Source organism: Xiphophorus maculatus, chromosome 16, assembly GCF_002775205.1.
Source record: "Xiphophorus maculatus strain JP 163 A chromosome 16, X_maculatus-5.0-male, whole genome shotgun sequence".
In the NCBI taxonomy this organism is placed as follows: Eukaryota; Metazoa; Chordata; class Actinopteri; order Cyprinodontiformes; family Poeciliidae; genus Xiphophorus; species Xiphophorus maculatus.
Window position 1 is genome coordinate 25,445,378 of NC_036458.1, and position 13,811 is coordinate 25,459,188.

At 43.6% G+C, this 13,811-nt stretch overlaps 1 protein-coding gene across 5 annotated transcripts in view; it reads right to left on the minus strand.

Annotated features, from left to right (window-relative positions):
• hdac5 (histone deacetylase 5) overlaps window positions 1-13,811 on the minus strand; it is a 64,929-nt gene that overhangs the window by 11,609 nt on the left and 39,509 nt on the right. For 4 of the 5 annotated variants that reach the window (XM_005811238.2, XM_023348684.1, XM_023348682.1 and 1 more), the window contains 11 exons: window positions 10,201-10,332; window positions 9,993-10,102; window positions 8,208-8,324; window positions 7,821-7,932; window positions 6,645-6,755; window positions 6,365-6,558; window positions 6,178-6,293; window positions 5,886-6,081; window positions 3,558-3,672; window positions 296-429; window positions 18-138 (listed from right to left, as the gene is read on the minus strand). In XM_005811238.2, coding sequence (XP_005811295.1) covers window positions 18-138; window positions 296-429; window positions 3,558-3,672; window positions 5,886-6,081; window positions 6,178-6,293; window positions 6,365-6,558; window positions 6,645-6,755; window positions 7,821-7,932; window positions 8,208-8,324; window positions 9,993-10,102; window positions 10,201-10,332 — 1,458 coding nt within the window. The remainder of the gene's footprint in view (window positions 1-17; window positions 139-295; window positions 430-3,557; window positions 3,673-5,885; window positions 6,082-6,177; window positions 6,294-6,364; window positions 6,559-6,644; window positions 6,756-7,820; window positions 7,933-8,207; window positions 8,325-9,992; window positions 10,103-10,200; window positions 10,333-13,811) is intronic. The other variant, XM_023348681.1, reaches the window with a different exon arrangement.

Genomic DNA, 13,811 nt, shown 5'->3' on the forward strand with positions numbered 1-13,811 from the left:
TAGAGGTAAACCAATACCCAGAAGCTTCTTGTGGTCCAGTTTGTGCCGATTGAGCGGGCTGGTTCCATACAGCAGGGTGTGGAACTCTGAATGGACCGACTGGATTTCGTCTAGAGATGCTTTTCTCCCACGAATCCTCTGCTCACACACAGGTGGACAAACAGACAGAAAAGTAACATCCTTACTTATGTAGGTAAAAGCAATGCAGTGAACAGCCTGCCATATGCACTGATCAGAAACCTTTGTGAGTACAAAGGTTACGCTTCCAAACTTGTTGGTGTGTGACTGTGTGTACCTCAGAGCGGCTCAGTAAGCCTGTTTCCTGCAGTCTGGACCAGATGCTTTGGACTCTCCCAGCATGCTCTGGGTGAATGTGAGCATTGCCACACACACATTGATGCTTCAGCATCAGGCTGTCATACACCAACCCTGCAGAGAGGCAAAAAGAAGGGGCCACTGTCAATATCTTGCTTATCATGCATGGTGAACTCAAGCATTGTTATGGTGCCCTGCTTAAGTATTCACACCATTTTAAAATTTTTCACAGCTTGCACACAAAGAAAAGTTTCATTGCATTTACTGAGATTTTAGCTGAGAGACCAACACAAAGTATGGCATAGCTGTAACAAATGAGGATAAATGAATTAATAAATATCTAAAGATTCACCTTCTCACATATAAAGAATAACCAAGCTCCATCATACATCAGAGATCTGATTGTCCCATATGTTCCTAACAGATCACTTCTCTCTCTGCAGCTTTACTACTGGTTCTCACAGGTTATAAAAGTAGAATGGCAGGTGGAACCTGACTCCATTCAGTGTTATCAAACCCAATATTTCTTATGATTTTAATCTTTTATTGTTTTGATTTTAACCTTTTATGAAAGTGAAATGTATTTAGGCAATAACATAACACACACTGTGCTCTATTTCCACCAAATTGGAAAAACCTCACTGGAATGTAAATACTAAATTTCCTCAGTTTTTGTCACTTAAAAATGTAACATATTGGTCTGTACGCCAAACAGCATTAAATGCATGTTATCTGTGGGGTAATTTCATTCTCACTGAAAAAGAAAATGGAGTCGGATCAGCAGATTAACTCCAAACAGGTCATGTTTGATTGTTCTAAAGGTAGTTCCACAAAGGTGAGCTGCGTAATTGTGGAACACCTTGGAACTGATCTGATGGAGAGAACATCGCCCATTGAAGAATTCGGAGGGAGCTTGTGTTCAGAGACCATATTGATCTGCTGGGAAATGTTGATGATGGTTTATTAGCATTTAGATTGCACAGACTGATCATCCTGGAGCTCTGAGGAGAACTTAGAGAAGGAGCCATGTGTTACTCGTGATGTGCAGCTGGAGCTGCTGACAGGTTGAGACAGTTATTTCTCAACCTGTCAGAAATAGGTTGAGAGATAACCTCATGCCCGCTTTGTGAATGTGCCTTTATGAATAGAAAGCAGCTCCATTCTGAAAATGTACAACATATATGCACAACAGTGTCTAATAAATTTAGTGGCAGGTTGGACACTAAGTTTATTATACATTATTATAATTCTTCTATTTAGCATAAATGTCCACATTCCCCACTCACCTTAAAAGACTCTCTGGCACGTTGTCTGTCTTTAAGTCCCGGCTGAACGCTCTAATGTTCAAACAAGCATTTGCACTTGGATTACTCAGCACTCTTTATTTTCTTTTTTCTATTTGGATTTTTTTCCCTGTAAAATTTATTGGTTTTATTTTTTGTGAGGTGACTATGTGTGGCCTGAAAAGTCCTTTTTAAAAATATATATAATTATTATTATCAGAACTACTTATACTACTACAAGCAAGTACTAATATAAGTATACTTATAGCAGATGGCCGCTTGTACTGAGCCAGGTTCCGGTTCTGCTGGAGGTTTCTTCCTCTTAAAGGTGATTTTTTCCCTCTGCACTGTCACTACATGCAGTGCAGAGGGACTGATGAGAATGAGGGATTGATGTAAAGTCAAAGACACAATCCAAACAATTCAATCTGGAGAGACTCAGATGGAAAAAACAGCGATTAAACAGGTTTATTGACATGCATGAATTTAAAGTTCTTTGGCGCTCGGGCCCCGGCTGAGGACATTGAGCTGTGAATTGCGATCAGCTCGGATGAGCATTCCCGATGTAGGTTAGGAATGTCATCCCCCGGGACCCGACACTGGTGGTGGGGGTCGGTGAAGGATGGGAGCCTGAAGAGTGGAGGTGGAGAAGGGGTGGAGGAGGGTTGAGCGCAGCTGGAAAGCGGAAGATGCCATGGATGGAGGTCCTTATCAACTGGGCCTTGGTCGGTGATTGGACGTGACGTGGCTTGGTCCTGCGTTGATAGGTCGGCGGTGATGAGCGGGACGCGCCGACTGGATGATGCAGGTGGGGCTAAAGAGTCTTCCAGTTTGAATTTGCGCCTAGGCTTCATTTGTCACTACGTTTCCGTCCAGGAGGAGAGAACGCTGAAAGTCAATGACTCCATGCAAAATGCTGGATTTCCTGAGATAGAAACTTTGAACTACTTTGAATAATTAACTGAGGATACTATACTGATAAGTATAGTATGGGATAATTGGGATAAATTGGAATATATGTGTGATTGAATTGAAATTATTTATTTTTTGTTTGTGAAGTGCATTGAGGTACCATCCAGAGGATCCCAAAGCAGTACACCCTATATTCACCCATTCACACACACATTCAGATGCTGATGGCGGTGAGCTACATCGTAGCCACTGCCGCGCTGACAGCAGCATGGCTGCCATGCACCTTGGTCACCAGCAGTAGGCAAGGCAAGTGAAGTGACTTGCTCAAGGACACAATGACAGAGGTAGACAAATCAAACCAACAACCCACCAATTACAGGATGAACTTCTACCACCCATGGCAAGTCTGTGGGAAGTCTTCCTTAGACATATACTGTAGCTTGTCAATTTTATTTAGCTGTGGAGTTTGACTAGACCATTCTAGCACATGAATATGCTTTGATCTAAACTATCCATGTTAGTTCTGGCAGAAGTCAAGACAGGAGCTCATTCAAGAGTTTGTTGGACAAGTGTGTACTCTGCTAAAGAAACTATTTCTTTGTATCAGAAACTTGATTTTTAAGGGAATTTGATCAGGTGGTAGATTAGATTCAGTGTAAAATTCTGAAAAAAATCTGATAAAATCTTCCAAAACAAAGAAGTTCTCCACATTTGTTGCATATACGGATTGTGTCTTGGTGGACAGCTGCACCTTCCTATGGCTAATCTAGCACAAACAGCCAAATGCTGGCATCAAGTCAATGAGAACTTAAAAAGTATACATGTCAGTTTGAAGACTATTTCGTACATGAAAGTAAAACAGATCAGGACATGATTAAATATTACGAACAAGGACATTTGTCACAAAATATCACACACTATGGGCTTGTTACTAGGCAACAAGCCCAAAGGCTTACAGAATCTGGACTGACACCAACCCACACTTATCCAGTCAGAAACCAGATGTGCATTTATAAAAATACATCAATAAATAAGTAGGAATCTGACCGGTGGTGAAGAGGTGTTTGATGGGGTTGACAGCAGTTGCAGGGGATGACTTGGCTCTTCCCAGAGCTCTGTGGGGCAGCGAGGATGAAAACACGCTCAGATGCTGCAAGGACTGCTGGGAAAGAGAGGGAGAGATGTTCTGATTCACTGCAGGATGATTCACAAATCAGCCCATTCATTTCAGAGGAGGAGGAGTGTGTGCATAGTTGTATGGGAGCTTAAAAAGAGACACGTTGCTTAACACCACACAAATACACGCACACACACTAAGAGATAAGAGTATAATTCAAAGCTGGCTTCATTCATAAAGCTATGCTGTATAACACGCTGAAACTGATTGAGAAGAATTGCTGCCACTCCAGCCCATTTAGCCCATCAATAACCCCTTCACTCCCCTGTGTGTGTGTGTGCACATATGTGTGTGTGTGTGCGTGTGTGTGTGTGTGTGTGTGTGTGTGCGTGTGAGATTTCAAGGATTCTGTGAGCACTGCAGTCATCCACACATACACACACAGATGCGCACATATATTCTGAAGTGACTATATATAGGGAGGTGTTGCTGCATTCCCTGCTGCGCATTGGGTGACTCATCATGTGTGGGTGGACACTCAACACACACACACACACACACACACACACACACACACACACACACTTCAAGAAATACAGAGACACACACAGCAGTGAGTCCAGTGGTTGAGTCACCACATAGTGATGTAACTGCAGCGTCAATACGTGTGTAGGGGTGTGTGTGTGAGTGTGGGGGGGTGCGTGAATGATTGTCTTGGTTCAAATTTGAAAATGTATGGTCTTTCATCAATGTCAGTGCTGCCCTAAAGATTTTTTAAAGAGTTCTTTACCACAGCTATGTTTTCTACAGAGCCTTGCAGGAGCCACAAATTTTACTGAAGCGACTTCAGTAAACTCCCATAAAATCACCATTTGGTGTATGTCTCTCTACAAGCTTTTCATATCTAACGACCTAACACTTCTTGCTCATTGTTCTTTGTAAAGTAGTTCTATCTTCATCAGATTGTTGATCTACAATCAACACGTTTCAAATGTTGCCACTTAGTTTAGATCTGTGTGATGAACCAATGGCACATTCTAGAACATGAATATCATTTGACCAAAACCATTGCACTGTTAAGTTTTCTTGTTCTGATAGAAACTGAACATCCACCCACCATCGTAAAACTTTTGCAGCTTGTAACTGTTTTCCTTAGACGATTGCTCTGTAATAACTCTGATCAGGTCCCCTGTTCGTGCTAAAGACAGAGAATTCCCACAGCATTATGTTGACTCCACCGTAGTTCACCATGGAGCTGGTGTGTATGGATTTCAGCAACATACAGTATCTTGCTAAAAAAGTTCAAATTTGGTCTGACCCAAACACAGTGCGTTCTTTCACTGTGCCAAAGAACAGCAATATGTATACTCAGATAGAATTACATAGAAGTGGACACAATTTAGTAATTCAGTGTACAGTGAGGAAAATCAATCCAATGTGCTTTTCTGGAAAAAGCTTCTCCAAACCAGGATGATAACAACACTGAAATGAAAACAGGTTTAAATACTCAGATTTTCATTTGTTTCCACTTTGATTTGTCCATCTCATAAAATTCCAAGAAATGGTAAATGGCCTGTACTTGTATAGCATTTTATCAAGTCCAGAGGATCCCAAAGTGCTTCACACATTCACCCATTCACATGCTGATGATCCCAAGCTACTGACAGAAACCACAACTACCCTGGGGCAGTCTGGCAGAAGCAAGGCTGCCGTGCACCGGCGCCCCCTGTTGGGCCTGTTGAAGTGTCTTGCCCAAGGACACAATGACAGATTCTTTGAGTACAAATCATTCCCATCCTGGGAATTCCCATACTGGGAATGGATTGCAGTTTAAAGAAAGAAAAGAATTAACTCTATGGAGATAACTGACATGCACCCATGCCTGGATATCTTTCAGCAAACATTACTGGTTGTGTCTCTTTGCTTATACATCACAGCGAGACACAGAAATATTTGAAAGGTGAGGGTTTAGTCTCACTTCCCTGCATCACTTCATCACTTACAGACAGGCCCAAGCCAATAAGAAAGAGAAAGTAAGAAGGAAAGAAAAAAGGAATATGGATGGATATTACTTTGGATGGATGGAAAGTTCAGTTCACATTAATCCAAATATATTTTGTGTTTTTATTTCATTTTTAGCTTCACCTGTAAAATTACTAAGCCAACTCCAGACTTGTCCAGAATATTCCAGACTGCCATAGGATTATGTCAAGAATTTTGGAATGAATGTGTGTGTTCAGTGACATTTTCACACCAACCTGTATGTAGCTGCCCCTTTCCTCTTCCTCGCTCTCCCTTAGCTGAATGACATCATCATCCTCTTCATCTTCATCTAGCTCACTCTCCGTGCTCTCGCCTTTGACCTGGATAACCCTGGATTCCTCCTCCCCCTTCAAGTGGCTGGCCAGTCGCTCAGATGAGTGGCTGCTGTCGTCTGATCCTTCTTTCTGCAGGCTACGTTTCAAAGAAAACATGGCAAATTCTTACAGTTAAAAAGCAACAGTTAGGGAATTAAGAGATTTTAGCTATTTCTAAAAGCTTTCATTGCACCTGTTAGGAGCCGCGCCTTCATCCTCCTGCATGTCATTGGTCTCTGTTAGCTCCTCCTCTGTCTCCTCAGGGTGAGTTGGTGGTGGTCTAGGGAGGTCTCCCCCCTTCGATAGCATCTACCAACCACATGTTGTGTTACTGTGCAGACCTATAACAGGTCATGCTCGAGGTGTGTGAAGTGGTCTACCTTGTAGTGTTTCTCCAGGAAGTGCTGGTGCTGCTGTTGGACCACCAGCTGCTGCAGCGCCTGGGGCGACTGGGGTAAAGGAGCGCTCTGTGTGCGAGCCAACGGTCGATGGCGGGGCAGCTTGTTGACAGGCCGCATTCCAGTGGCTACACCTCTCTCTGCAGTAACCAGCGGTGACTGATTGTACATGGGCACTGAGTGGGTGGATGGTCACAGGACAAACATAGTAAGAATTGTATTCTGCTTTGCAAATGTCTGACTAGTTTGGTGTTTGTCTTACCTAACATAGCGGTCTGTTGTCGGGCCTGCTCAAGCAACAGGACGTGCTGCAACAACGAGGAATGGGCTGAATGAGAACCGGGGGGCGGAGTCTCCACATCATGTGCCGCACCTGCACAGGAACCACATCAATTCTTCTGACACTTTACATGAAGGGGCTTTCAAAAATATTTCCATCAGAAGCCAACACAGAGATAAATAATGATGCACACCAAACTCATAATTACAATTTAAAGAAACCAATTAACCTAACATCCATATTTCTCAATCATGGCAGGAATCTAGAGGTCTGTGTGGAAGAACCTACAGAAAGACTCCAGGCCCACATTTAAAATCAGGACTTTCTGCTACCAACTGCAACATGAACGTGATAAATGGTTTTTAAGGGTTACAAATAAAAATCTCAATAGCTATGTGTGCATGTGTATTCAGCTGCCCTGAGTCAACAATCTTTTGCTGCAATTACAGCAGTAAGCCATTAGGGGTACTTCATGTCTCCATCCATCCATCCATCCATCCATCCATCCACCCATCCATCCATCCATTTTCTAACACCCTTGTCCCTAGTGGGGTTGGGAGGTGCTGGTGCCTATCTCCAGCTTGTCTCCAAATCTACAGGCTGAAATTGTTTTTGGCCAGTTATTTTCTCTCTGGAGTTATGCAGCACCTATAAAATTACAATAAGTTTTTTACCTCCACCTTTGAATGATGTTCACCTCATATGACCCGATAGTTTCATATGAGGTAATAGCCATGCCATGGCTGGTTTGGTGCCTTCTCTGTGCCATACTCACTCTATGTTCAGATGACAAATTAAACAGAATTCAATTCAACTTGGAATATTGTTTTAGAACCTAACCCTGCTGTAAAGAACTGGTCTCCAGTCACTACTCATATAACTTTTGAATGCAGTTGGTTGTTGTGGATGTTATTTATCAGAGTTAAAGTGGTTGAATAAAAATTTAGATTACACTTTTCAGATTCTTTTCAGTAAAAAAGGCTACTTTTTTAGTAAAAAAAAGAATCCATGTCTCCTTTTCATATATTTATAGAAGCAGAAGAACAGACAAAGATTTTTTCATAAAAAGGGGAAAATAGAAAAGATTCAATGGGTATGAATACTTTTTCAAGGTACTGTAGATGCTGATCACCTGGTTAAATTGTGTGTGAATGTTACCTGCTGGTAGGGAGGAAGTGGAGAGAAACTTCCCAGTTAGAGCTCCTCCCCCTCGTAGGGACTGGATGGCCTGACGCTCTGCTTCCTGCTGGGTGGACAGTTTCTGGGGTGGCTGGAAAGGAGAGACATTTTTATGCAGTTTTTGTAATCAGTGTACATTATCTGTGATGTCACATTGAGAAGCAGTTAAGGGAAAGATGACAAATTATTCCAAAGATTAAGAAAATAAATCAAGTGGGAAAAGTTGCTATCAGACAGCCAGGTCATGAGTCTCACAGGTAAAACTAACATTAATCTTTTCACTGAGTGAAAAAAATCCAGTTTGTTCTCTGCAGGACAATCCACACACATAAATTGCAAAGATGAACATATCTACCATGGACTTACTGTGATGTGTGTATTGGCAGGGAGGCCTAGGGAGATATTGGGCAGGGAGGGTGAGGTGTAGAGGCTAAGAGGACTCAATGTCCCATCAGCCCCCAGTGTCTGATGGAGAGATCTCAGCTGTAAGATAAACACAGAAGCCAGAAGGTTAGAAAATTCAATGCTAAATGAAAATCCCATTGTTTCCTGTTTTCCAATGTGTCAGTGACAACATATACAGAAGATGTTTTAGTCTTTAATGGTATACAATTTATTGTTTTTATCCTCAAAAAATAGCATTGACATCATGGAGCTTGGCAAAAAATAATATTTTATATGTTGTGTTTTGGGACTTCTGCATCAATGTAGAATTGAAAATAACAATGTAAAAAAGATCAGACATTGGCAAAAGTTCAGTACTTATGTAACACTTCATCAAGTCCAGAGCACCCCAAAGCGCTTCACACTACAGTCAGTCATTCTTCCATTCACACACACACTCACACCAACAAGCTATAGATAGTAGCCACAGTTGCCAAGGAGCAGACTGACAGAAGCAGGGCTGCCATGCACCGGTGCCACTGGACCCTCTGACCACCACCAGAAGACAAGGAGAATGAAGTGTCTTGCCCAAGGACAGGAATTTAACCAGCAACTCACTGACTCAGGGTCTAAATCCTACCTCTGTCGCGATGTTCAGACTTGGGTGCAGTTTTCTTGTGTCTAAAGATAATCTCAGTCATTGTTGAGAAGATCTATCAAACCAGTTCCTACTTTAACATTAGATCATTCACCGGCAGGTGATTTTACTGAAGTATTTAAACAAGGGGGAATTTTATGCATGCATTGCTTGCATCATCACATATTGTTGTAGTTGCTAACTCTCAGCCATCTCAATTGTTAGATATAATTTTCCATTACAAATGGCATGTTTTGTTTTAACTAAAAGGTATTTAGGAAACTGACTCTATGTAACCATATTTCTGGAAATGTTTCATACAAGATGTTTTTAACAGATGGTCATATCAAAGTCACTTTGTACTTTTCATCCTCAAACCTGAAATTAAACATTTCACATTTGTCTTACAATACTAACACTTAGTATCAATATCTCACATAAAGATATTCTAAGCCAGCCCACTGGGTTCAAGTAGCAAACACTAACAGCTAAAATGAATTCCAAAATTCAAAGATGTCCATCAGAAACACTCAAAATGACTAAAAAAATCCCAGAAATCATCTGATTAATTGTGTCTTTGTTACCATCACATTTGCTGAGTCAGAAACTAAGAGTGAAGTCAATCTGTCCCATCGTGCTTAAACCATCTGTAACCAGCAACTGTCTGGCCATCGAACTCATTCATAAGTAGAATCAAGGCTGAATGTGATCATTTAATTTATGTTTTTTAACTACTGTGTTTAATAAAAAGAAAATTGAATTTTACACACTAAAAAATGTGAATAAAAATGTTACATTTTTATTAACATTTTCAGAAATTATGACATATGAATATTATGACAAAATATTATTAATTATATTTTATAAATAAGTGGAATATAAATTGCTCTTCATAATTAATGTCATTAGTAAATACATTAACCAAATAATTTAAATTAATTGAAAAAACATTATTTATTAAAACTGGTCCATTGCTTTCATTTTTAATGAAACACTTTGAGGGTGTAAAGCTGTAATAAAGCTTTGAGCTGTGTGAAAACAGTTCTTGATAAGACAGACTGACAAAAAAAAAGTCATGAAAAAGAACTTCTTTAAATGAAGCTTGTGCATGTTAAGCTGTGATTCTGCACCTCGGTTTGTATGTTGGGGACTGATCCCGTGTTTCCGTTGGCGATGGCCGTATTGGAACTGTTGGGGCTGCTGGGACCTGAGCCTGGAGCACTGTTACAAAGGGAGGAGACTGGGACAGAAACACAGACAAAAGCTTAAATGTTGCTGATCATGCTTGGCTAATTTTTTCATTTACTCTCCTGTAGAAATGAAGAAATCTTTGTTCACCTGATATCTCAACAGCCCTTTTCTTGAAGGTGCTGATGACAGTTCCATCCTTCCTGCGCAACAATGGAGAGCTGCGCCTCTCTGCCACTTTCTGCTTGAGTCTAGATCGAACCTTCAGGTTCGGCTCTGAAACTGAATGAGTCAGATACAGAAGGAGACAAAGATGTTGATCACTGAACAGTGATCAACATCTTTCAGTCATTTAAAGCCATATCTCCTATTTATTTAAGGCCACAGTTGCTTGTCACGAAGATTGCAATGATTGGAGTGGCAGAAAACATTTCAAGACAGTGTCTTGCATAAGTATTCAGATGTGTTGAACTTTTCTACATTCTGTTATTTTACAAACACATAACAAACACACATGTACAGTACAGACCAAAAGTTTGGACACACCTTTTAATTCAATGAGTTTCCTTTATTTTCATGACTATTGACATTGTAGATTCACACTGAAGACATCAAAACTATGAATAACACTGTCTCACCTGTTTATGCACTAAACAAAAAAGTGTAAAACAACTGAAAATACCCCTTATATTCTAGTTTCTTCAAAGTTGCAACCTTTTGCTGTGATTACTGCTTTGCACACACTCTGCATTTTCTTGATGAGCTTCAAGAGGTAGTCACCTGAAATGGTTTTCACTTCATAGGTGTGCCCTGACAGGTTAATTAGTGGGATTTCTTGCCTTATAAATAGTCATGAAAATAAAGAAAACCCATTGAATTAGAAGGTGTGTTCAAACTTTTGGTCTGTACTGTATATGAAAAAACACAGAATGGCAAAAGTTTCAGTCTCTAGATGTGCAAAGCTGGTAGAGACGTACTCCAAAAGACCTGCTGCTGAAACTGCAACAAAAGGTGATCCTGCAATGTATTCAGAGGGGCATGCTGAATTTGAAAAACATGATTCGTTTTTTACAATTGTCCACTATTTTATGGAGGTCTGAAAGTCCCAGTAAAATACATTGAAGTTTGTGGTTATAAGTTCAAGAGGCATGTATATTTTTTAAAGGCACTGTTTTGGTGTACCAGTCAAAAACACTGAATGGTGATAAATGAGTTTCAGACATTGAACCTTGTGTCTTCAGAGTCTTTCCTTTCCCTCTATAATAGATGCTATCTGGGCTAAATCTGCAGTAATGAGTCACAGTGAATCACCTACCCGTCAAACTGACACAAAATAACTTATTTAGTTGAGTCTTCTGGTAACTATATGTCTATATATGTTTGCAAGGGTTAGTAAGTAAATATTGTACACACACTTAAATGTAAGCAATAGTGATGGAATCTCTGTTCTTTTCAGAGCTCTCAATAAGGAACCGGCTCCTGTCGTTCACTTCATAGAGGGCTCTTACAGCCAAAACGTCCGTGACTGAATAATCATATCAATAATCATTTATTAGGGATGGAACCTCTGGTCTCCATCACACTGATCCATCACTAGTAAGCAAATCTATAATGGTCTGTTAAAAAAATAACTGTTTATCAATATGGTGGAAAAAAGTTATCTAATAAAAATCACTCCTCCATGGGCTGCCACCTTATCGTGGTGGAGGGGTTTGAGTGTCCCAATGATCCTAGGAGCTATGCTGTCTGGGGCTTCATGCCCCTGGTAGGGTCACCCAAGGCAGACAGGTCCTAGGTGAGGGACCAGACAAAGAGCAGCCCGAAGACCCCTTATGATGGACAAGAACTTTGGACTTGGTGTTCCCTCGCCCGGAAGCGGGTCACCGGGGCCCCACTCTGGAGCCAGGCCTGGAGGGGGGGCACGATGGCGAGCGTCTGGTGGCCGGGCTTTTACCCATGGAGCCCGGCCGGGCTCAGCCCGAAGAGGAAACATGGGCCCCCCCTCCCATGGGCCCACCACCCGTGGGAGGGGCCAAAGGGGTCGGGTGCAGTGTGGGATGGGTGGCAGCAGAGGGAGGGGACCCTGGCGGTCCGATCCTCGGTTGCAGAAACTGGCTCTTGGGACGTGGAATGTCACCTCTCTGGTGGGGAAGGAGCCGGAGCTAGTGCGTGAGGTCGAGAGGTTCCGGCTAGAAATAGTCGGTCTCACCTCGACGCACGGCTCTGGTTCTGGAACCAGTCTCCTTGAGAGGGGCTGGACATACTTCCACTCTGGAGTTGCCCAAGGTGAGAGGCGTCGGGCAGGAGTGGGCATACTTGTTGCTCCCCATCTCGGCGCCTGTACGTTGGGGTTTACCCCGGTGAACGAGAGGGTAGCATCCCTCCGCCTACGGGTGGGGGGACGGGTTCTGACTGTCGTTTGTGCTTACGGGCCGAACGACAGTTCAGATTACCCACCCTTTTTGGAGTCCTTAGAGGGGGTACTGGAGAGTGCTCCTCCTGGGGACTCCCTTGTTCTGCTGGGGGACTTCAACGCTCACGTGGGCAATGACAGTGAGACCTGGAGGGGCGTGGTTGGGAGGAACGGCCCGCCCGACCTGAACTCGAGCGGTGTTCTGTTGCTGGACTTCTGTGCTCGCCATAGATTGTCCATAACGAACACCATGTTCAAGCATAAGGGTGTCCATATGTGCACTTGGCACCAGGACACCCTAGGCCGCAGTTCGATGATCGACTTTGTCATCGTTTCATCGGATCTGCGGCCGTATGTCTTGGACACTCGGGTGAAGAGAGGTGCGGAGCTGTCCACTGACCACTACCTGGTGGTGAGTTGGCTCCGATGGTGGGGGCGAAAGCCGGTCAGACCTGGCAGGCCCAAACGTGTTGTGAGGGTCTGCTGGGAACGTCTGGCGGAATCCCCTGTGAGACGGAGCTTTAACTCCCATCTCCGGCAAAACTTCGAACACGTCCCGGGGGAGGTGGGGGACATGGAGTCTGAGTGGACCGTGTTCCGTGCCTCCATTGTCGAGGCGGCCGATCGGAGCTGTGGCCGCAAGGTTGTCGGTGCCTGTCGCGGCGGCAACCCTCGAACCCGCTGGTGGACACCTTCGGTGAGGGATGCCGTCAGGCTGAAGAAGGAGTCCTATCGGGCCTTTTTGGCCTGTGGGACTCCGGAAGCAGCTGATGGGTACCGGCGGGCGAAGCGGCATGCGGCTCGGGCGGTTGCTGAGGCAAAAACTCGGGCGTGGGAGGAGTTTGGAGAGGCCATGGAGAAAGACTTCCGTACGGCTTCGAGGCGATTCTGGTCCACCATCCGGCGTCTCAGGGGGGAGAAGCGGTGCAGCACCAACACTGTTTATAGTGGGGATGGTGTGCTGCTGACCTCTACTCGGGACGTTGTGGGCCGGTGGGCAGAGTACTTCGAAGACCTCCTCAATCCCACCAACATGCCTTCCACTGAGGAAGCGGAGCCTGGGGACTCTGGGTTGGGCTCTCCAATCTCTGGGGACGTGGTCACCGAGGTGGTTAAAAAGCTCCTCGGTGGCAGGGCCCCGGGGGTGGATGAGATCTGCCCGGAGTTCCTTAAGGCTCTGGATGTTGTGGGGTTGTGTTGGTTGACGCGACTCTGCAATGTTGCATGGACATCGGGGGCAGTTCCCCTGGATTGGCAGACTGGGGTGGTGGTCCCCCTGTTCAAAAAGGGGGACCGGAGGGTGTGCTCCAATTATAGAGGGGTCACACTCTTAAGCCTCCCTGGCAAG